General features: G+C 44.3%; 3 protein-coding genes across 4 annotated transcripts; all 3 read left to right on the top strand.

The window, feature by feature from the left end:
- The first annotated feature begins 251 nt into the window (after positions 1-251).
- LOC125506895 (wall-associated receptor kinase-like 22) lies at positions 252-1,725 on the top strand. Its single transcript, XM_048671605.1, has 2 exons — positions 252-262; positions 537-1,725. The coding sequence occupies exons 1-2, from the start codon at positions 252-254 to the stop codon at positions 1,723-1,725; spliced, it is 1,200 nt and encodes a 399-aa protein (XP_048527562.1).
- Positions 1,726-6,068: 4,343 nt separating this feature from the next.
- Positions 6,069-10,512, top strand: LOC125508301 (wall-associated receptor kinase-like 8). The gene is made up of 5 exons (XM_048672961.1): positions 6,069-6,540; positions 6,652-7,512; positions 7,615-8,064; positions 8,835-8,984; positions 9,063-10,512. The coding sequence occupies exons 1-5, from the start codon at positions 6,483-6,485 to the stop codon at positions 10,160-10,162; spliced, it is 2,619 nt and encodes an 872-aa protein (XP_048528918.1). The 5' UTR covers positions 6,069-6,482; the 3' UTR covers positions 10,163-10,512.
- Positions 10,513-15,134: 4,622 nt separating this feature from the next.
- On the top strand, positions 15,135-19,879 carry LOC125508300 (wall-associated receptor kinase 5-like). 2 transcript variants are annotated; one of them, XM_048672960.1, is made up of 5 exons: positions 15,135-15,370; positions 15,571-17,401; positions 17,501-17,944; positions 18,229-18,378; positions 18,450-19,879. In XM_048672960.1, the coding sequence occupies exons 2-5, from the start codon at positions 16,477-16,479 to the stop codon at positions 19,673-19,675; spliced, it is 2,745 nt and encodes a 914-aa protein (XP_048528917.1). In that variant the 5' UTR covers positions 15,135-15,370; positions 15,571-16,476; the 3' UTR covers positions 19,676-19,879. The 2 variants fall into 2 exon arrangements, with proteins under 2 accessions (XP_048528917.1, XP_048528916.1); XM_048672959.1 differs by having other exon boundaries at positions 15,135-17,401.
- The last annotated feature ends 1,692 nt before the right edge of the window (positions 19,880-21,571 follow it).

Raw genomic sequence — 21,571 nt, 5'->3', positions numbered from 1 at the left:
AAGAGGAGGCTCTGATTACCATGTGCGTTAGGCAGAAACGTCTTACCTTGACCTGAGGCGACGTGCTACGTGTTTATAGGCAGGGGCGCACATCCCTGAAGCGCATACATCGTTGAGATCTTTATAGGAGGTTTACATCTTGCAGAAGAAGAGATAGAATCGGTTACAGGAGATAGGAAGAGATTACATGCAACTTAAACTAACCATCTATCCTATATCCTGCGCCTTGTGAACCTGGGACTCTCCCTGTCATGCGTGACATGTACGTGACACAATATGGCTCAATATATTGTGTCTGACAATAGTAACTGAACTCCTCCCTAATTTTAGCAACCGAGAGCAGACAGAAGTAAAAATTCAAACCGCTGGAGACTGATTCGAGATACAGGTTGAAATCAAAATTAACAAGAAACACACCTGTTACCTGTAGACGGATTGATTAGGATTTTGAGGGCAACAAGTGGATTCATCACCTAAACTGAAGAGCACCAACAAGTGTTAGGGACTTAGGGAAGTTGCGCCCATTTTTTCCGCAGCCTTCTCCACCATCGCACCAACTCGAAGAAGTTGGCGCTCTCGGTTGCTCGCTTCTTTCTATCACGGAAGAATTATTTCCGGAAGAACCAAGGTCTTCTCCTAGAAACATTGATATCATCTGATGAAACCGCAAATGAGAATACTAAGATTTTCTTGCTAGAAGAGCTGGAGAAGGCAACAAACAACTTTAATCCTACACGTATTATCGGCCGTGGGGGCCATGGCATGGTTTACAAAAGCATATTATCTGATCAGCGTGTCATTGCAATAAAAAAGTCTAAGACCATTGTGCAGTGTGAGATCAGTCAATTCATCAATGAAGTCGCAGTCCTCTCTCAGATAAATCACAGAAATATCGTGAAGCTCTTTGGATGTTGTCTCGAAACCGAGGTTCCACTGTTGGTGTATGACTATGTATCCAGTGGCTCACTGTCTCAGGTTATTCATGCCGATTCAAGCATCGGCCTTTCTTGGTCTTGGGGTGATTACTTAAGGATTGCCGTAGAAACAGCAGGGGCTCTATCTTATCTCCACTCTTCAGCTTCGATATCAATCTTCCATCGTGATGTGAAGTCCTCAAATATACTCTTAGATGTGAACTACACAGCCAAAGTTTCAGATTTTGGCGCGTCCAGATTGGTTCCGATTGATCAGACACACATTGTCACGAATGTGCAAGGTACATCTGGGTACTTAGATCCAGAGTATTTCCATACCAGGCAGCTGAACGGGAAGAGCGACGTCTACAGTTTTGGTGTGGTACTAGTGGAGTTGCTTCTCAGAAAGAAGCCTGTTTTTACAAGTGAATCAGGCACCATCAAGGGCTTGTCAAGCTATTTTCTCCAGGAGTTCAGTGAGGGGAGAATCACAGGTATTGTTAGTTCCCAGGTCCTAGAGGAGGCAACTGAGGAAGAGATCAACGGTGTCGCCTCTCTTGCAGAGCGGTGCTTAAGTCTGCGTGGTGAAGAAAGACCCACCATGAAACAGGTGGAGACGGAACTGCAGACTCTACGGACAAAACGGATGAACTCATCTCAGCCTGATCCGAGAAATGGAGAACAGATGCAAGCAAGGCCGTTGACTCGAAGGAGTAGATCTTCTCGGCAATCGTCCGTATGGCCAGGAGGTAGCCAACGACGCTATAGCTTGGAAGCAGAGTTCTTGTCATCTGCTAGCCTACCACGTTAGATGAGGCTATTGAGCTTATAATAATGGATAATTTGCTTCCCTCTTTTATGAACTGTTGCTAGAACCTGTATTATAGGCTAGTTAGGTTGGTACTGTAATAAGTCATGATTTCAGGCATCATGATTGTATCAGTTTCTCGGTTGAAATTATGCTTGCTGATACTATATGTAGACTGAATTTTGTTACCCTGAGATGTGTAGTGAATTGCTGTCATATGCATAGTGTTGCTGAGATGTCTAGAACAGATGTAGTGGATTATATTAGCAATGATTTTGAGCACTCATGCCGTCTTGTCGTTGCCACCGTTAGTACACTGCTGTGTTTTCTTGGCGCTTCTTTTAATACAAATATATGGTTCGAGTTTTTTCTCTCTGTGCAGATATGACAGGCATTCGTATACATGTTCGGGAAATAGAAGGAGAATGCACTATATATCCAGCTCTAAAATTCGTTGGTGCCCATCACACCGCTGCTGCCCTTCTCCAACTTGTACCTCCAGTGTCACACAACAAAGGCGTCTATAGAATTGAATGCGTATTTGTATGGTGAAATCGAGGATGTCGAAACAATCTCAAGCACTGGGTTCTCTCCATGGTTTTAAATAGCCCGCTATAGCACGCTATAGTGTTTACAGAAGGTCTTGCGCTAAGTGACTTTGGTCCAAATCAAATGAACAAACATTTTAAATAGCGATCTATAGCTCCGCTATAGCACGCTATAGCTTATAGAAGAGGTCCGCCGCTATGAGGCTTAGCGCGCTATTTAAAATTTTGGTTCTCTCCAGTTCTTGAGATGAATCCATTTGTTCCAGAAAAATGTACAGATGCTCATTTCTGTTACCGTTTTAGTTGCTTCTCTATACGTATCTACTTTATCTCCAGCAGTGAGGCTTTTTTACTTTGATGTCTCCACTTGATCTTGAGCTAATAGTTAGCCTTTCAGGATGGATTCAGTTGCTGTTGGCGATCTCAGTCAGTTAGCTTATCTTCCACCGGATGGGACTGAAGATCGCAAGCCGTTTGTCGCTGTTGATGAGTAGGATGGAATCCACAACCGTACCGATTGCACCATACAGTTATGCATTCTCCTGATGCCCCTTTCCTAGTGAGCTCCTGTGCAGGTTGGCATTTTTCTTCATGCGGTAATTTTGTGCACCCGAGCTCATATGTTCCCGTTCCATCAATTTAATATGCTGATGTTAAGGGCCTTTAGCCCGAGCGTATGGTAGACTTCCTGTCTGTGTTTGGCATGAATTTTTACTAGGTGCTGGTAATCCCTTTATTATACAGAGTAAACCGTCGGAAATCCAGAAACAAGGCATGTAATTAATGTGATTTATTAGGGACAGAGATAGGCTGGTGGCCCTTTAAAAAATGAGACCAACACAAGGGCTAACCCTTGTTGGCTTTTTATTTTTATTTTTATAGGAGAAACTCCGCGAGTACCCGCGTCAAAGTCCGGGCTTGAACTCGGGTGGGCTGGCAGCTACCCCGCCAACGGGTCGACGCCCTATCGACTGACTTTGCGAGGCCTCCATGAGTGACGACAACAAACCATTCAAGAAGCAGCAAAAATTCCTACAGTACAAATCAAAGAGATAAACCTCGTCTGAGAAATGTGAACATGGCAGGTCGATCTCAGGCAGCTTGCAGAGGATATTCATGGCTACTTTTCATGTGGTGGAGCAGCGAGCTCGCAAGTCAGTCAATGCCTGCTGTCTTGTGCAGGATAATCTAGCCCATCAAAAGGGGCCAACGACAAGTCAAATCGTTAGCCATCTGGCAATCTTCAGTCCCGCCTAGTGAAAGATAAGCTAACTGACAGCTACTAACAGTAACTGAACTCCTCCCCAATTTTAGCTTTTTTTTTTGAGAATCCCAATTTAGCTGCTGTCTGCTCAAGCTGAAACCGAGGGCATCCCGAAGCAAAAATTCAGACTGCTGGAGACTGATTCGAGATGCAGGATGAGTTAAAAATTAACAAGAAACGGATTGCTTGGCTAGGATTTTGAGGGGAACAAGTGGATTCATCACCAGAACTGAGGATTGCCTACAAAGTGGTGGCAGCTGCTCTACAAAACGGACCGAGCGGCCGGCACAAGAACGGTTGAACATGGTTTTTTCTTTTTTCTTTTTCTTTTTTGAGGGTCAGGTTGAACATGGGCTGTAGTATGGGGTTCGGACGACAGGACTAAGTCACGAGAGCCCAACACAAGACGCGGCGACCAGTTTCTTCTCTCTTTTCCCTCTTCCACCACGGCGGTCCATGGCGTCCCCGCCCCTCCGGCGCCGCCGCCCGCCGCCCGCCGCACCAACCTCGCCACCTCCTCCTCCTCGCTCTCCTACCTCACGTAACTTTGAGTCTCTTCCATTCACCCTTCCCACCATTCCGCGGCATCGGCGTGAGAGCCGACAACGGCACCTAGCCTCCCTCCTGTTGGTCTTGGTGCCCTCCACCTCCATGACGGTCGCTCACGCCCTCTCCATGTTCCGCCTCCAGTGTCCTTGGAGCAGGCAGCGGAGGCCTTTGAATAATTGATTGGACATGCTTCCTGAGAAGAGATTGATTGACCAATCTTGCCCACGCATTGGGTTCTAATCTCTTCAGTTCAGCTCTTCAGATGAAATCCATGTACAGCCACAGGTGCTCATTTCCTGTTGTAGTTTTCTTTACTTGATTCTGTGTCTGCAGTTCATCTCCGGTGCTCCACTTTTTTACTTTCTGCTCTTGGTTGCAGCTTAGGCAAACAACAGATAAAATTGGAGATGTATTCAGTTACTGTTACTTAGGCCAACTAGAAGATTTCGCGATCGATTAAGAAAAAGGGTTTCCCCCGCTTTATAAATAAAGCACCAACACTTACATCCAAGTAACCGATATAAACGCACGCCACACAACCCAAGGCAAGATACAAGAATGCCGGGCACTGAACATAACTTCAACGACTACCAAGAATCAACAGAAATGAGCAAAAAAAACCGCTTGTAGCCGAAGGAGACCACCATCAAGATGAGAGATCGTCCGGAAAGAAGTGCAACGGACCACGCTGGACCGAGGGTTCCAAGACGATGCCTCTAAGAAGGACACGACCACAGACCGTCGCCATCGTCCGATCCAAAAATCAGGTTTTCACCTAGAACACGACGAGAGGAGTGAGAGCATCACGACGGAGCCTGCAGGAAGGAACACAACATCCGCGGACGCCGCCACCGTCGACCCGTGTATGGACAGGTAAGTGATGAACCCCGGTGCTCCACCCTACCGCTGCATCCCCGGTCCGCCAACCACCTGCAACCATGCCATCCAAGCGGCCGTGGTTGCACGCCCGCATCCGAGTCGCGCAGTCCGCCTACGACCCACGCGACTCCCACCACCAGGGCCGCCGCCCCGCCACCGGACCACCGCGAGAAGCCCCAAAGGTCACGTCTTGGACAAGATCCATGAGCCCAACCACCTCAGAACCGCCGGACCGAGCCCAGATGGCCGGGGGAAGGGGGAGGAGGAGGAGCGGCCTATGGCCACGACCGGCATCACTGCGCCGGCGACGGGGAATGCAACGGCGCACCCGTCCCCCCCTACCAGCTCCCCCCCGAGACCCTGTCTCGCCCCCGAAGCCGAATGCCCAGATCCGCAAGAGAGCGCCGGCCACCGCCCGCTCCCGAGGAGGAGGGCGCACGGAACCGCCGAGCCACAGCCATGAGAGGTCACCGGGGAGGCCTTCCGGCGCCGAGCGCCGCCGTCCAGCCGCAGGGGCCCGGCTGGACAGGGGCCGCCCACCTCCACCGCTGCCGCGCCGCCCCTCCACCTGAGATCCACGGCGAGAAGGGCCGCCCGCGACCCGCAGCGCCAGACGAGGCGCCGAGGCGCTGCTGCGAAGCAGCCGCCGCCGCCGCCACCCGCCGGCCTGCACCACCACCATGCCGCCTGTCGCCCGACGCCACGCCGCCGTCGCTGGCCTACTCCGGAGCGCCGCCACACCGCTACGCCCGGCACGAGCGCAGCATCCCCACCGGCGAGATCCGGCCCGTGCCGCACCCCCCGCGGTCGCGATCGATTCTGCAGAAGCCATCACATTAGCTTATCTTCCACCATGTGAGACTTGAAGATTGCCAACTGTCAGTCTGCCGTTCTTCCGCCGTTCCCCTGCTGGTGAGTTTCTGTGCAGCTTGTCATTTTCATGCCGTAATTTTGGCCTGGGTGCTCACATTTTCCCCATCAGTTGGTACTATATGGGCATGGTTGATTTACTCTCTGCAGAATGTTCACTTTACTAGTCTGCCCTCGGTTGCAGCTTAAAGAAACACCACCTACAATTCGGGATGGGGTTCAGGTACCGTAGCCAGATCGGTTGGAAGCGATCAATTAGCATATCTTCACTAGGTGTGGCTAAAGATTGGCAGCCTGCTGTCACTGTCGGTGAGCAGGACAGCGTTCACTGTCTATCTCTGCATCACGAACCACAAGCCAACAATGCAAAGCGATTTATTCTGAACCGAAATGAGCCATTTGGCAAAGACTTGTCAACACCGCCTTCGACGGGCTAGAATATCCTGCACAAGAAGGCAGGCATTGACTGACTTGAGAGGTCGCTCTTCGGCAGCAACACCACAAGAAAATAGCGGTGCATTATAACGTGGCCAAATCAACCACATCAACATCCCCTAGAATCCAGGTGCTTAAATTTCCTGTTCTTCACTATGTCTTTTTACTTGGGTCTAGTGTCTCCATAAAATTGCAGCACCAAGGGAAGGCCAGCCATGAAAGTGGTACATACAAGAGAAGGCCTCCCAGCTGAGATGTTCACCACATACCACTGTTAGTTAAATCCCCAGCCTGAACTCAATTTCAAGTGAAGTTGGGAGCCGTGCAAGGTGTGTGTCATGGGCATCTTACTGATGGTATATACATCACTTTCTCTTTTGCTAGTACTTGGGTCACTAGGAAATCTAACAGAGTTAGCATCTGGAGTTGTAACAAGCCACAGCCCCGTAGGGAATTGGGCGCATCCATCACTTGCCATGCTTGATGGTTGCCCCAAGAGCTGTGGCAATCTGAGCTTCGACTACCCCTTTGGCATCGGTTCAAGGTGCTCTCGGGATCCTGACTTCAACCTCATTTGCAACGACACTGCTAAGCCCCCCAGGCTGTTCTTGTGCGACAGCATCACCGAGGTGATCGAGAACATCGACGTTAGTAGCGACGGAGTTCTCTACGGACCTTACAACATCCTTACTACCATCCGACATACTATCCCCATGAAATCTGGTGTCCACATCTACAACCTGTCAATAAAAATGCCTGGGAGGTCCTTCAAGTACCTTGGGGAAACAATTCTGAACATCAGTGGTTGCGATCTGGATGTGTATTGGATCGACAACATCACCGGCAGAACCACATGGGTCTGCGGAACTGTGTGCCCGAAACAAGGAATCACAGAGCTGATGGCTCGGCACAATTGTAACGGCGTCGGATGTTGTAGTTTTCCTGTCGGTGACCTTGACGCTGATGGTATTGAGCTCAAATTTGTCAGAAAAATCAACACCAGGATGACCTCTCTATTGTGGGATAGAATCAGCATATCTGATGGAAGCGGTTCCATGATTGTGTGGAGAATGGTGGATCAACCCAACTGTGTTGTCGCCGTGCGAAACAGGGCATCATATGCCTGTATGGACAAGCAATCCAACTGCTGGGACACAGATATGGGATCAAGTGGCTACAACTGCTTCTGTAACTCTGGCTATTCAGGCAATCCCTTCGTTCAAGATGGGTGCTCCAGTGACAAAGGTAACTCCTTTTTAGTTAATTGAGCGATCAAACGTACAACTTTTGTTAAGTATTTTGGGCTTTGGAATTTGAATACATGCTAACCTTTTATTCATCAACTAGGGTATAATCCAATTCAGACCAGAGCTAATTGTACCCGTTTGTGTGGTAACATTAGTGTGCAGTTTCCATTTGGCTTGGAAGAGGGTTGCTTTGCAAGGGAACCATTCCACCTCAATTGCACAAACATGTCATCATCGCCTGTCCTCCAGTTGCACGGTTTTCATGTAATCGACATGAATGTTGATGATGGGACTCTAAAGTTCACCACTAATGGAGCAATTTACGCCATAGGAGAAGGCCCTCCTTTTTTTGCTGGTTTTGAGGAATCTCTGCACTGGGCTGCTGCTAATTTAAGTTGTGTAGAGGCCGAAAAGAATAGATCTGGGTATGCTTGTGTGAGTATCAACAGCAAGTGTGTAGGAGTAAACACTATATACAATTATGTTGGTTACCGCTGCAAATGTTCAGATGGCTTCGAAGGAAACCCATACATTGAAAGCGGCTGCCTAGGTAATCACGCAATATCACATTCTCTAAAATTGTGTACCTGTTGGGCATATTTTGACTTTCCACAAAGACATTAATCTAGCATGACAATCCCCTAGGAGTATCCCTTAGCTTGAAAATTAATCTAGAAGATCTGTAGACAGTAGACCTGAAAAACATGTCACATAAGTCATTTTAAGTTTGAAGGCAAAAGTCTAGATCAGCCCCTGAGGTTTGCGGCCAAGTCAGCATAACACCCTGAGATTTAAAACTGTCTAAGCAGGACCCCGATAGTAATTCCGTTTTTTTTTACATATGTACATGTTTGTGTCTTTTGTGTGCTTATAAATTTAATGAAAAAGGATATTTTTGTGGCCTGGAAAATAAAATTGGTGCTCTAGAAGCAGTTTTTGAGTAAAAATCTTTGTCCTTTAACACACGATGCAAAAGTTATATTTTTTCAATGCAAATTTAAAGGTACACTAGAGACACGAACATGTATGGGGGCGGCACGGGTGTTCCCGTGGGTTGCGGGGTGACAAGCGGGTTCGGATGCTTTTTTATTCTTTACACTGGTTTCATAGATCTACCCTACATATATTTAGGAGAAGTATTATACGCACCTCAGACACACCTATCTGAACCGGTGGTTTGCTTTGAGATACAGTTTTACAATGTTTTCCATTTTACTGTTAACGGCTCTGTCGACTAAAGTAACGGTTCTTCACGAAAATGGACATGGTTTCGAACATGTTAGAATGCATAATTACTAAAACTGACTATGTTAATTTCAGATGTTGATGAATGCCTTCAACCAAATATTTGCAAGGGGCTCTGCCATAATACAGAAGGAAGCTTCCATTGTACGGAATGTCCTCACAAAACTGAGTATGATTCAGCAAAAATGCAGTGTACGACGAGGAAACAACTGACTCTGCTTTTAGGTAAGACACTATGATGTATGTTATATTTCTGATAGAGAAGATGGCATAGCACATTAATTTAAAGAACTTAATGCCTAGGTATAATTATTGGGTTGTCTTGTGGATTCGGTGTTCTACTTCTGAGCTTCAGTGCATCACTTCTCATTCGTAGATGGAAAAGAAATGTTCAAAAGCAACTACGAAAAAAATATTTCCAGAAGAACCATGGTCTTCTCCTAGAAACGTTGATATCATCTGATGAAACTGCAAATGAGAATACTAAGATTTTCTCGCTAGAAGAGCTGGAGAAGGCAACAAACAACTTTGATCCTACACGTATCATTGGACGTGGGGGCCACGGCATGGTTTACAAAGGCATATTGTCTGATCAGCGTATTGTTGCAGTAAAAAAGTCTAAGGTCATTGAGCAGTCTGAGATCAGTCAATTCATCAATGAGGTTGCAGTGCTCACTCAGATAAACCACAGAAATATTGTGAAGCTCTTTGGATGTTGTCTCGAAAGTGAGGTTCCACTTCTGGTGTATGATTATGTATCCAGTGGCTCACTGTCTGAAGTTCTTCATGCAGATGAAAGTGTTGGTTTTTCTTTGTCTTGGGGTGATTACTTAAGGATTGCCCTGGAAACAGCAGGAGCTCTGTCTTATCTCCACTCTTCAGCTTCAATATCAATCTTCCACCGTGACGTGAAATCCTCAAATATACTATTGGATGTGAACTACACAGCTAAAGTTTCAGACTTTGGTGCTTCTAGATTGGTTCCAATTGATCAAACACATATTGTCACAAATGTGCAAGGTACATTTGGGTACTTAGATCCAGAGTATTTCCATACCAGGCAGCTGAACGGGAAGAGCGACGTGTACAGTTTTGGTGTGGTACTACTGGAGCTGCTCCTTAGAATGAAGCCTGTCTTTACAAGTGAATCAGGCACAATCATGGGCTTGTCAAGCTATTTTCTCGAGGAATTCAATGAGGGAAGAATAAAAGGTATTGTTAATTCCCAGGTCCTCGAGGAAGCAACCGAGGAAGAGATCAACGGTGTCGCCTCTCTTGCAGAGCGGTGCTTAAGACTGAGTGGTGAAGAAAGACCCACCATGAAACAGGTGGAGACGGAACTGCAAACTCTATGGGCAAAACAGATGGACTCATCTCAGGTAGATACCAGGAATGAAGAATAGAGGCAACCAAGTTCGTTAACTCAAAGATCTAGAGCTGCTCGCCAATCGTCTGCGACGGTATTGGGCAAGAGAGTCTACGTACGGCCAGAAGACAGCCAACAACGCTATAGCTTGGAGAGAGAGTTCATGTCATCTGCTAGTCTGCCCCGCTAGATATGTTTGCTGAGCTCATAATAATGGGTGTTGTTATTTCCCCTTTTGTAAACTAATGATGACTAGGCTTGTACTATAGGCAAACGGTGCTGCAGAAATTGCTACAGTAAGCCGGTTTATGTTTAGACAATTACATGCATCATGATTGTACGAGTTTTCTGATTGGAATTATACTTGTTTATGAAAATTATTATATTGCCGTGTGCATTGTATCGATCTGATGTTGAAGGCATTTTGTGGATTATGTTGGTAGTGATTCTGAGCCCTCCATGCCCCAAGGTGAGCCAGGTTCTTTGGCTCAATAAATTGTAAGTCAATATAAGTCCAGATATGTTTATTAGCCATGTTGTGGAAGCTGGAAGTATGTTCGATGTTGTGTTGTTTTATTTATTAGTCCAATCATATGAATGTGAGGACTCCCGTCCCCAAGATGGGTTATTTGATTCAGTAGTAGGCCTAGCTTAAGTTTTCTTTCCTTCCTGTTTTTTAGTCATTAATTTGTCGTTTTGTCACCGCTGCCATCGGTGGTTTGTACACATTTTCATGCTTTATTGACATGTGTTTATTGCGGACATATTCCCTCTCTCTACAACATTCGGTTCACATTGTTTTCGGGATCATGGTTGCATTCTAAGAACACAACATCCTTGCCGCGGTTTCAGGAGGAAGTTCCGGGGGGTCATTTATAGATAAAGCAAACATATCTTTTTTGAATGGTTTGCTTTCCCCTTTTATTCCATTTCTGGGAACTTCTATTTTTTGGGCCAGTCTTTTTTCCCTTTTTTGTTCTAGTTACTAGCAAACATGTCCGTGCGTTGTAACAGGAGAAAAAAACCTCATACACACACACACACACACACTCGACAGCATTAATAAATACCTTGAAATCTTTCATGGTGTCACGCAACAAGCAACATGATAAGTGATTAAGGTAGGATGATTTTTGTAGTGTACAGTGTACTCAAGGAGTTTACAATTCATTATACAACAGAAATATCTACATAGTTGCTAGTATATGTTTACATCTTTGTTGTCGTTCCTCCTCAGTTATGCCTAACAAATACTGCATTAGGATGGAAATAGCAAAACAAAAATAGTACCATATAAAGAAGGCATTAATTAAGGTAGCATACTAGATATAATTTTTAAAATGATTAACATGTAAGGTAATATTATATTTAGAATCTACATATTTTTTGGACGAATTTTCATATATAACATATTAGATTTGGAGTTAGGGTTTGAAAGAAACGAATATTTTTAAAAGTATTTGGTCTCATAAAAAAAGAAAAAAAAGAGAAAAGTCAAACAGAGAGTAACTAGGCCAAACTAAACGGCGATTGCGCGAGCCATCTATATTCTACGCTCACCAAAAATTCTGAAAGAAAAGGAAGAAACAATGGAGAAGCTCAAGCCATTGTGATAGTTGTGTGGTCGTGACACTTAAGGGGGATTGCCTCTTTTTTTTAACTTGTGGCACACTTTATTCAACTCAAATAAGGGATACATCAGAAACAAGTTCAGCTAGAATAAACTGTGGAGGATCATTATCCCACGAGATTACATAATTAGAATCGTAACAACATCTAGCTAACTTGTGTGCCACTTGGTTTGCCCCTCTTGAACAATGAGCATAAGATACAGACTCAATTCTTTGAGCTAATATAAAGCAATCACTCAAAATCGCCGAATAAAGACTCAGAATGTCCACTTCCCCCTTGCATGCTAAGATAATTTCGAGGCAGTCTGATTCAAAAATGATATTGGAACATCCAAGTTGGTCTGCAAGCATCATACCATTTTTCAATGCCATCGCCTCCTATTAATCTAAAGCAACGTCAGATGTAACATTTTTAAAAGAATGAATCGTTTTTTCCACTTACCGGTGGCATGGTGGGTAATTATTAACAACTGTCGGGGCAATATAATGACGGATGGGCATAAGCACTAATCACTTTATAAGTACTTGCAAAATGGCATGTGTGTTGCAACGGGAGAAACAAAATCATAATCTCCAATCGCCATGATCATATTTTGCTGAATCACCAAGATACACTATCACTCTCATTTTTATAAAATCAGGAGCAACTTTTCAAAATCATGATTTTTTTGAAAATTATGAAAATATTTGAAATTGTGAACATTTTTCAAATTCGTGAACTTTTTTACAAGTTTTCAAACATTTTCAAAAATCATGATTATTTTATACTATTTGAAATATATTTTAAAGTTGTGGAAAATATTTAAACATTTTTCTTGAATTGGCAAACATTTCTAGGATTCACAATATTTTTTGGAAAATTGGGGGAATTGTTTTCTGAAATTCGTAGATATTTTTTTAATATAATGAACATTTATTAAAATGAATGGTTATTTAATGAATCAGCAAACATTTTATGAATCTATAGACTATTTTGTACGTCCAGAATAATTTTTGAATTTCTAGGACATTTTTCAATTCGTGAACATTTTTTGAATTAGCGAAACTATGTTCAATTTCATTAATATGTTTTAAGACACGAATGTTTTTTTAAATCAAGAACATTTTTTATTTTCTGAATATCTTTTTTTGAAATTACGAACATTTTTTTGAATATGCAAACATTTTTTTAAATCACAAACATTTTTCGAATCCACAAACATTTAGAATTATTAAACTTTTATTTCAAGCTTTTATTGTTTTTGAAATTTCCAGAACTTTAATGAAGTCTCAAATTATTTAATGTATTAAAAAATGAAGACAGAAAAGGAAAAAAACAGGCTACCTGGACAGGGGCCGGCCCAAACAGGCGCGCTGTGTGCTTTTCCAGCACGCAGAGTGCAGTATAGGGGGAGCAACTAGTTAACGAGCGCTCCTTCAGGAGCCTCGCAACGATTAGCGCCACTTGGCGCGCTCTCAGCCATTCGCCACGTGTCGCGCTCTGGACGCTCCCTTCGGATTTTGTTTTTTTATTTTTCCGCACGCGTTTTCGGCTTTTTAAACGGGTTTTTTCCGGGTTTTTTCGATGTTTTGGTTTTCTCCCGGTCTTTCTTAGCTTTTCGATCAAAATTTTTTTTTTGCGAAAAAACGTGTTTTTTTCCTTTCGCGAAAGTCATGGTTTTTCTTCCGCGAGAGGCACGGTTGTGATTTATCGAGAGTCAGGGCCGTGCCTTTCAGAAATGAAAAAAAAACGCGTTTTCTGTTTTTTTCTTTCGCGAGAGTCACGGCTTTGCTTCCGCGAGAGGCACGGTTGTGCTTCCGCGGGAGTCACGGCCGTGCCTCTCGGAAAGGGAAAAACAAAATGCGTTTTCTGTTTTTTTTTCTTCCGTGAGAGTCACGGTTTTGCTTCCGCGAGAGGCACGGTTGTGCTTACGCGAAAGTCACGGCCGTGCCTCTCGGAAAGGGAAAAAATACGCGTTTTCTGTTTTTTTCTTTTACGAGAGTCACGGTTTTGCTTTCGCGAGAGGCACGGTTGTGCTTTCGCGAGAGTCACGGCCGTGCCTCTCGGAAACGAAAAAAAAACGCGTTTTCTGTTTTTTTTTCCTTCCACGAGAGTCATGGTTTTGCTTCCACAAGAGGCACGGTTGTGATTTCGCGAGAGGCACGGGCGTGCCTCTTTCGGAAAGGGAAAAAAACCATGCTCCCGGTTCGGTTTTTTCGCCCAGTTTTTTCGTCCGGTTTTTTTCGTGAAAAAAAGTTCGTCAAAATTTATCAACATGGGATCTAGTTTTGAAGATCTCGACGCGAGGAATCCAATGGTGAAAATGGTTGGAGATTTGGACGCACGGTTTAAGAGATAAAACGTTTTGAATAAACGAATCTACGAAAAAAGGGAAAACTCCCAGGTTGCGACAAGTGGCGCGCTGCATGCGCGCCACTTGTCGCGATCTGGAAAAGTGGAGTGTTCATTGCAACTAGTACTCCTTAATTAGTAATTTCGTAGTATAGGAGGTTTCAACTGCAAGGGCCCGCCCAGGCGGGAATTCCATGTGTGAACCTTTTTGTGTCACTTATAGGTGGTATGAGTGGGTAATATTTCATAACTTTGGGGCAATATATGTGACGTACCGCAGGTAGCACTTATGACTTTCTAGATACTAGCAAAATAGCTCGTGCGTTCCAACGGGAGAAAAAGTACCACACAATAACCATGACTAAAGACCCCAATAGGTCGATGTCCTTTATTTCAACATGGCATCTTATCAGTCTTGCCATTTATCCTTCTTCCCGCTCTCGCCGACGGACATGCATGATCATAGATAGTTTCTTTCATCTTTATTTTGTTTTTGTTGAGGTGTTCATTTTTAATTTGAATCGGCGCCGGTACGAAAAAAACAGGTCGTACACTATTGATTAATGTTGCATCCTAAAAAACATTTTAAAAATTATTAACATGTGAAACAACATCATACTTAGATTCTACGCATTTTTCTAATCAATTTTAATATATAACATGTTAAAATTGGAGTTGGGGTTTGAAAGATATGATTATATTTTTGAAGTGTTTGAATATGTCCCTAAGCAACATGTAAAAATGATTCACATGTAAAAATAACATCATATTCATATTCTGCACATTTTTCTAATCAATTTTCATGTATAACATGTTAAAATTGAGTTACAGTTTAAAAGATATGAATATTAAAAAATGTTTGAATCTAAAAACATGGTAACCAAACAACCACTTAGAGATGCCCTGCCTAGCGATTCCTGAATATATTCTTTTTAGAATGAAAATGGTACCTAGAAGAGAAGCCCGACTATGGACTGCAGTATGGGCTTTGGTCAATACTCGGCTTGGAAACAGGACTAAGTCACGAGGGCCCAACCCAGTTCGCGGCGACCAGTAGTTTCTTCTCTTTCTTCTTCCTCCCCCACCGCGGCCTCCTCCTCCCGCCGCCGGCGCCGTCTCGCCGCCACCTCCTCCGCCTCCTTGCTCCCCCACCAACCTAACTTTCAGTCTCCGCCCACCATTCCGCGGCGTGGGCGTGAGAGCCAGGAGCGATATGCATCCTGAGAAGAGATCGAGCCATCTCTCATTGGGTTTCTCTTCACTTCTTCCGATGAATCGACAGGTGCTCGTTTCCTGTTACTCTTTCACTAGATTATTCCGTGCCTGTACGAGATCTCGCGCGATTAGAATTTGTTTACTTTGTGATGCCCTCGGTTGCAGCTTCGGCGAACAACAGCTAACAGTTCAGTTACTGTTACTTAGCTCAGTTAGTTTATCTACTATAGATTGGAGTTACTGGTTTTACTTGGTATCCATGTACAGGTGCTCATTCTGAATCTATAAATTCATCTCCAGCGGGTAGAGTTTTTAACCTCGGTCACAGGTAAAACGAGCACCAGCCATGGTCCTATGGATTCAGTCACTGTCACTTAGCTCGACTCGGGACCAGGCGCGGACTGAAGATCATTGCTAGCAGGATGTCACAGTTGATGAGCAGGATGGCATTCAACAACTGGTTGCGTGGGACTGGAGTAATTAAGTTTGGCATGAAATTCCTGTCACGTCAGTAATCCTTTTCTCCATGAAGCATAAAGCTTTATTTAGCCAGATGATGCAGTGCGGTTTATTCTGAGAACAAATGAGCCGGCTGTCAAAGACTTTCAATGACCCATTTGATGGTCTAGAGTAACCCGCACAAGAAGGCAGCATTGACTGACTTGCGAGGTCGCTGTGAGGCAGCACAACCACAAAAAGGTAGCAGTGCATTATAATGTGGCCAAATCAACCACATCAACGTCCTCTCAAGTCTCAAAATCAGTTGCTACTTTTCTTTTTCTCCCCTCATGCATGTCTTCTTACTTGGGCTAGAATTATCTGCACCAAAAGCCAAAAGGTATTGACTGACTTACAAGATCAGCTGCAGCATAGCCACAAGAAAAGTAGCTGCGTAATTTAATGTGGCCATTGCGATCTCACTTTCACATCGCATCAAACTCACCACAGCCACAGCCACAGCCACATCCACAGGAATCAAAGTGCAACTATGCAACCATTAGTATGCAGAATCAAAGCTGGCATGACTTGATAAGAAATTCCCTGAGACATACGCTGTATACACTATAAAAATGCCCATATATTCTCCCCCTAATAGAATCCCCACACCTGCAAAGTTGCAGTGCTGCCTGACCTGAATTTCTTGAGCGAAGTTGGGAGCTGTGCCTGTAGATCATGGACATCTTGCCGGTGATCTATGCACTACTCCATTTGTTGGTACTCCAGTTATTAGGAAAGCTAACTGCGCTAGCATCTGGAGTTGTAACAAGCCACAACTCCGAAGGGAACTGGGCGCCTCCATCACTTGCTATGCTCGATGGTTGCCCGAAGAGCTGTGGCATTCTGAGCTTCGACTACCCCTTCGGCATCGGATCCAGGTGCTCCCGTGGGCCTGACTTCTACCTCACTTGCAACGACACTGCTCAGCCCCCCAAACTCTTCTTGCACGATGGCATCCTCGAGGTGATCGAGGACATCGTAGTTGGTACAGATGGTATTTCCACGTACAACCCTGGAAGATTTATCTACACGATGTTTCAATGTACCATCCCCATGAAATCAGGTGTCCGTGTGTACAACTTGACATTGAAACCGCCTGGGAAGTCCTTCAGCTTTTTGCACACCTTGCTAAACATCACCGGTTGTGATCTGGATGTGTACTGGGTCAAGGGAAATGCTAGCACAACCATGCGCGTCTGCCGGACTACATGCCCAGACCATGGGATCACAGAGACAGGGGCTAGGGAGACCTGTAACGGCATCGGATGTTGTCGCTTTGTTATGGACAGCATTGTCGACACTGTTGAGCTCAAATTTGTCCATGACCAAAACAGAAGTAACGGCCGAGCACACTCTAACGGGACCTCTCTACTGTGGGATAGAATCAGCATAACTAGTTATGGGAGTGATATGGTATGGAATATAGTGGATCAGCCCAACTGTCTTAGCACCATGCACAACAGGACGGCCTATGCCTGTATCAGCAAGCATTCAGAGTGCTTCGATGTAGGTGTCGCATCAAGCAATGGCTACAACTGCAATTGTAACCAAGGTTATACAGGCAACCCCTTCATTCAGGATGGCTGCTCTAGTGACAAAGGTAATTTCTTTTCCTAATCAAGCAAGCAAATATACAACTGCTGTTAGCTATTTTGGGACTGGAATTGGAATACGTGCTAACCTTTTATTGATCAATCAGGGTATAATCCAGTTCAGAGCAAAGCTCGATGTACTCGTTGGTGCGGTAACATTAGTATGCAATTCCCATTTGGATTTGAAGAGGGTTGTTTTGCAAGGGACCAGTTTCGCCTCAACTGCACAAATGTGACGTCATCAACTGTTTTCTGGTGGGGGCGTCAGGTAATTGACATAAATGTTGATGCAGGGACCATAAATTTCACCGAACCGGAATCAGTAGAGATGTTTCTAGAGAACAGTCTTTTTGTTAGATCTGGGTCATCTCTGCAATGGGTTGCTGCTAACTTAAGTTGCATAGAAGCCCAACAAAATAGGTCTGGATATGCTTGTGTGAGTACCAACAGCAAGTGTATGGAAGTAAACGCTGGAGAAGCATACATGGGTTACCACTGCAAATGCTCAGATGGCTTCCAAGGAAATCCATACGTTCAAAGTGGTTGTCGAGGTAGTCACAATCTATCTCTAGACTCTCTAAACTGAAGTTGTACAAATATATCCAAAGACATGTGTTATTTAAACAATTATGATGCATTATTATTGTACACTGAAAATACTTCTCTGTATCTATTATGTTTCATCTTATTTTGGAGGGATATCTATTATGTTTCATCATTCATGTACATTTCGTTTGAATTGATTATGTCTGTATTCCGTGTTAACTGGATAATGTATTCTGTTCAATATTATATATTTTATCGATGCATTTTATCAAGATTTCGTTATTTTCAGATATTAATGAATGCCTTCAACCAAACAGTTGTAAAGAGATCTGCCATAACACAGAAGGAAGCTTCAATTGTACTGAATGTCCTTACAAGACACAGTATGATCCATTTAAAATGCAGTGTACTAGGACAAAAGAGCGGACTCTGCTCTTAGGTAACATTATTATTGTCATCTTTATGATAGACAAGATAAAACTGAAACTTAAAAAAGTTTAATGACTGCAGGTATAATTATTGGGCTATCCTGCGGTTTTGCTATTCTACTTCCAAGCTTCAGTTCAGTACTTCTCATTCGTAGATGGAAAAGAAATGTTCAACAGCAACTGCGGAAGAACTATTTCCAGAAGAACCAAGGTCTTCTCCTAGAAACATTGATATCATCTGATGAAACTGCAACTGAGAATACTAAGATTTTCTCGCTAGAAGAGCTAGAGAAGGCAACAAATAGTTTTGATCCTACACTTATCATCGGACGTGGGGGCCATGGCATGGTTTACAAAGGCATATTGTCTGATCAGCGCGTCGTTGCAGTAAAAAAGTCTAAGGTCATTGAGCAGTCCGAGATCAGTCAATTCATCAATGAGGTCGCAGTGCTCACTCAGATAAACCACAGAAATATTGTGAAGCTATTTGGATGTTGTCTCGAAACAGAGGTTCCGCTGCTGGTGTATGATTATGTATCCAGTGGCTCACTGTCTGAAGTTCTTCATGCAGATGCAAGTGATGGTTTTTCTTTATCTTGGGGTGATTATTTAAGGATTGCCCTCGAAACAGCAGGAGCTCTATCTTATCTCCACTCTTCAGCTTCCATATCAATCTTCCATCGTGATGTGAAGTCCTCAAATATACTCTTGGATGTGAACTACACAGCTAAAGTTTCAGATTTTGGTGCGTCCAGATTGGTTCCTATCGATCAAACACACATTGTTACAAATGTGCAGGGTACATTTGGGTACTTAGATCCAGTGTATTTCCATACTAGGCAGCTGAACGGGAAGAGCGACGTGTACAGTTTTGGTGTGGTACTGGTGGAGTTGCTTCTCAGAATGAAACCTGTTTTCACAAGTGAATCAGGCACGATCAAGAGCTTGTCGAACTATTTTCTCCAGGAGTTCAATGAAGGAAGAATCACAGGTATTGTTAATTCCCAGGTCCTCGAAGAAGCAACCGAAGAAGAAATCAACACTGTCGCCTCTTTGGCAGAGCGGTGCTTGAGGCTACACGGCGAAGAAAGACCAACCATGAAACAGGTGGAGACGGAACTGCAGACTCTCCAGACGGAACGGGTAAAGTCATCTCAGGCAGATCCAAGGAATGAAGAACCGATGCCACCAAGGCCGTTAACTCGAAGGACTATATCTACTCGGCAATCGTCTGTACTGTCAGGAGAAAGCCAACGACGATATAGCTTGGAGGCAGAGTTCATGTCATCTGCTAGCATACCACGCTAGATGAAATTGTGTAGTTCATAATAATGGATAATTTCTTTCCCTGTTTTGTGAAGTGTTGCTAGGACCAGTATTACAGGCTAGTTAGATTGGTGTTGTAATACTAAGTCAATTTATGTCCAGATGATTTCAGGCATCATGATTGTATCAGTTTCTCGGTTGGAATTTTGTTTGCTTATATAGGTAGACTGGTTTTTATTACCTTGAGACGTGGAGTGAATTATTGGCATACGCTTATATAGGTAGAATGATTTTGAGCACTCCTGTTTTCTGGTCGTTGCCACCGTTGGTACATTGCTATGCTTTCTCGGCACCTCTTTTAATACGAATATATGTTTTGAGTTTTTTCTCTCGGCGCAAATATTCGGCAAACAGAAGGAGAATGTACCTCTTTGGGTCCCATTACATTGCTCGCTCTCGCTTCTCCAACTTGTGCCTCAATGTCAGACAGCAGCAGAGGCCTCTGAAGAATTGGGTGCATAAAGTTGTATGCTGAAATCGAGGATGTCAAAACGATCTCAGGCGTGGGGGCAACCTGTATCTCGAATCAAGGGAAAAGGATTGCTATCATGACAGGAAGTTCATGCCAAGCTTAGATGCAGAAGCAGAACCGCACAACTGAAAGCCGGGAGCGTGGGGAGAATCGGCGACGGTGTGTAGTGTGTCTGGGGAAGAGTCGGGGGTGTGGGGGGTGGGGGCGGCACTGTGTCTCAGGTCGGCGGTTCATATGGCGAGACTGGCGCCGGCGGCGGGGGAGCAAGACGGCGGACGGAGGCGCCGGCCGATTGGACCGCCGTGGTGGAGGAAGACAGAGAGAAAAATGTGGTCGCCGCCCGCATTGGGTTGAGCCCTCTTTTTTTTTAGCAACAGTTGGGCCCTCATTTTTGCTTTCCCTCCTGGGGCCGAAGCCCATAATGCGGCCCATGCTCGAACGTTCTTCTCCTGCTCTGTCCAGTGTAACTCCACTTCCCGTCAAAAAAAAAGTGTAGCTTCAATCCTGGTGCTCGCATTTATTTCTGGATTTATTTCAGAATTTTCGGCGATGCGCATTCAGTGGGAGGAGACGTTCCCGTCGACGACGAGGTGCCTACGGTGACTTCGTAAATTTTAAGATGATATGCCGGCTCAGTCTTTCGGAGGTGCTCATCTCTACTCCTAATGGAGCAGTTGGTAGTCTCGCTTCCAGGTTTTTTTCGTCCCACCACTTTCGTTCGGTTTTTTTTCGTAGGTTAATCGTCGTAGATTTTTTTCGATGCTGGTTTCTTATTCACCGGTTTATTTACCCCTCAGCTCTTTCTTTGCAAATCAGCACTTTCCAAACGCGCACGCAATCACGGATCTAAATTTACTAACTTATCCAAATCAACCGATATCTTCCATTATTGCAAATTTCTTTAGGAAACAAATAATAGATTTTAAGGAAACAAATAAAAGATTTTAAAGACGCATCATACTTTACTAACAATCACTAAAAATCAAATCTAAATTAATTAACCTTACCTTAAATCACTCAATCACTTTAATTAGAAAACATTTTCTTTCCTAACTGCACCCCGCTTAGTGTGCACATAACAATCCAAAGTAATTAGAGTCACATGATTGAATCCATTTATTTAGAGCGACATGATTGAATTCATTTATTAACAATACTCCTCACCAAAAGTGCATTTAGCAATTTTAGAGGGCGGACCAAAACTCTGCCATCCACTCGCCCGCGTTTGTTTAGGTACAGGAAAAAATGGCATATGGAAACAACACGACCGGGGCGGCGGCGCATTCTTCGGGGATAGGGGATCGGAGGAGAAGGATTGGCCTGGCAGCATGATCGGGGTGCTTCCCCACGGCCGCGGCCGTCCTCGCGATGCCACGTACCCGAAATCAACGCTGCTCCCTGCCGTC

This window comes from Triticum urartu, chromosome 5 (assembly GCF_003073215.2).
Source record: "Triticum urartu cultivar G1812 chromosome 5, Tu2.1, whole genome shotgun sequence".
In the NCBI taxonomy this organism is placed as follows: Eukaryota; Viridiplantae; Streptophyta; class Magnoliopsida; order Poales; family Poaceae; genus Triticum; species Triticum urartu.
Note: the sequence above shows the minus strand (reverse complement) of the source record. Positions and strands in the feature narration are given on the sequence as shown.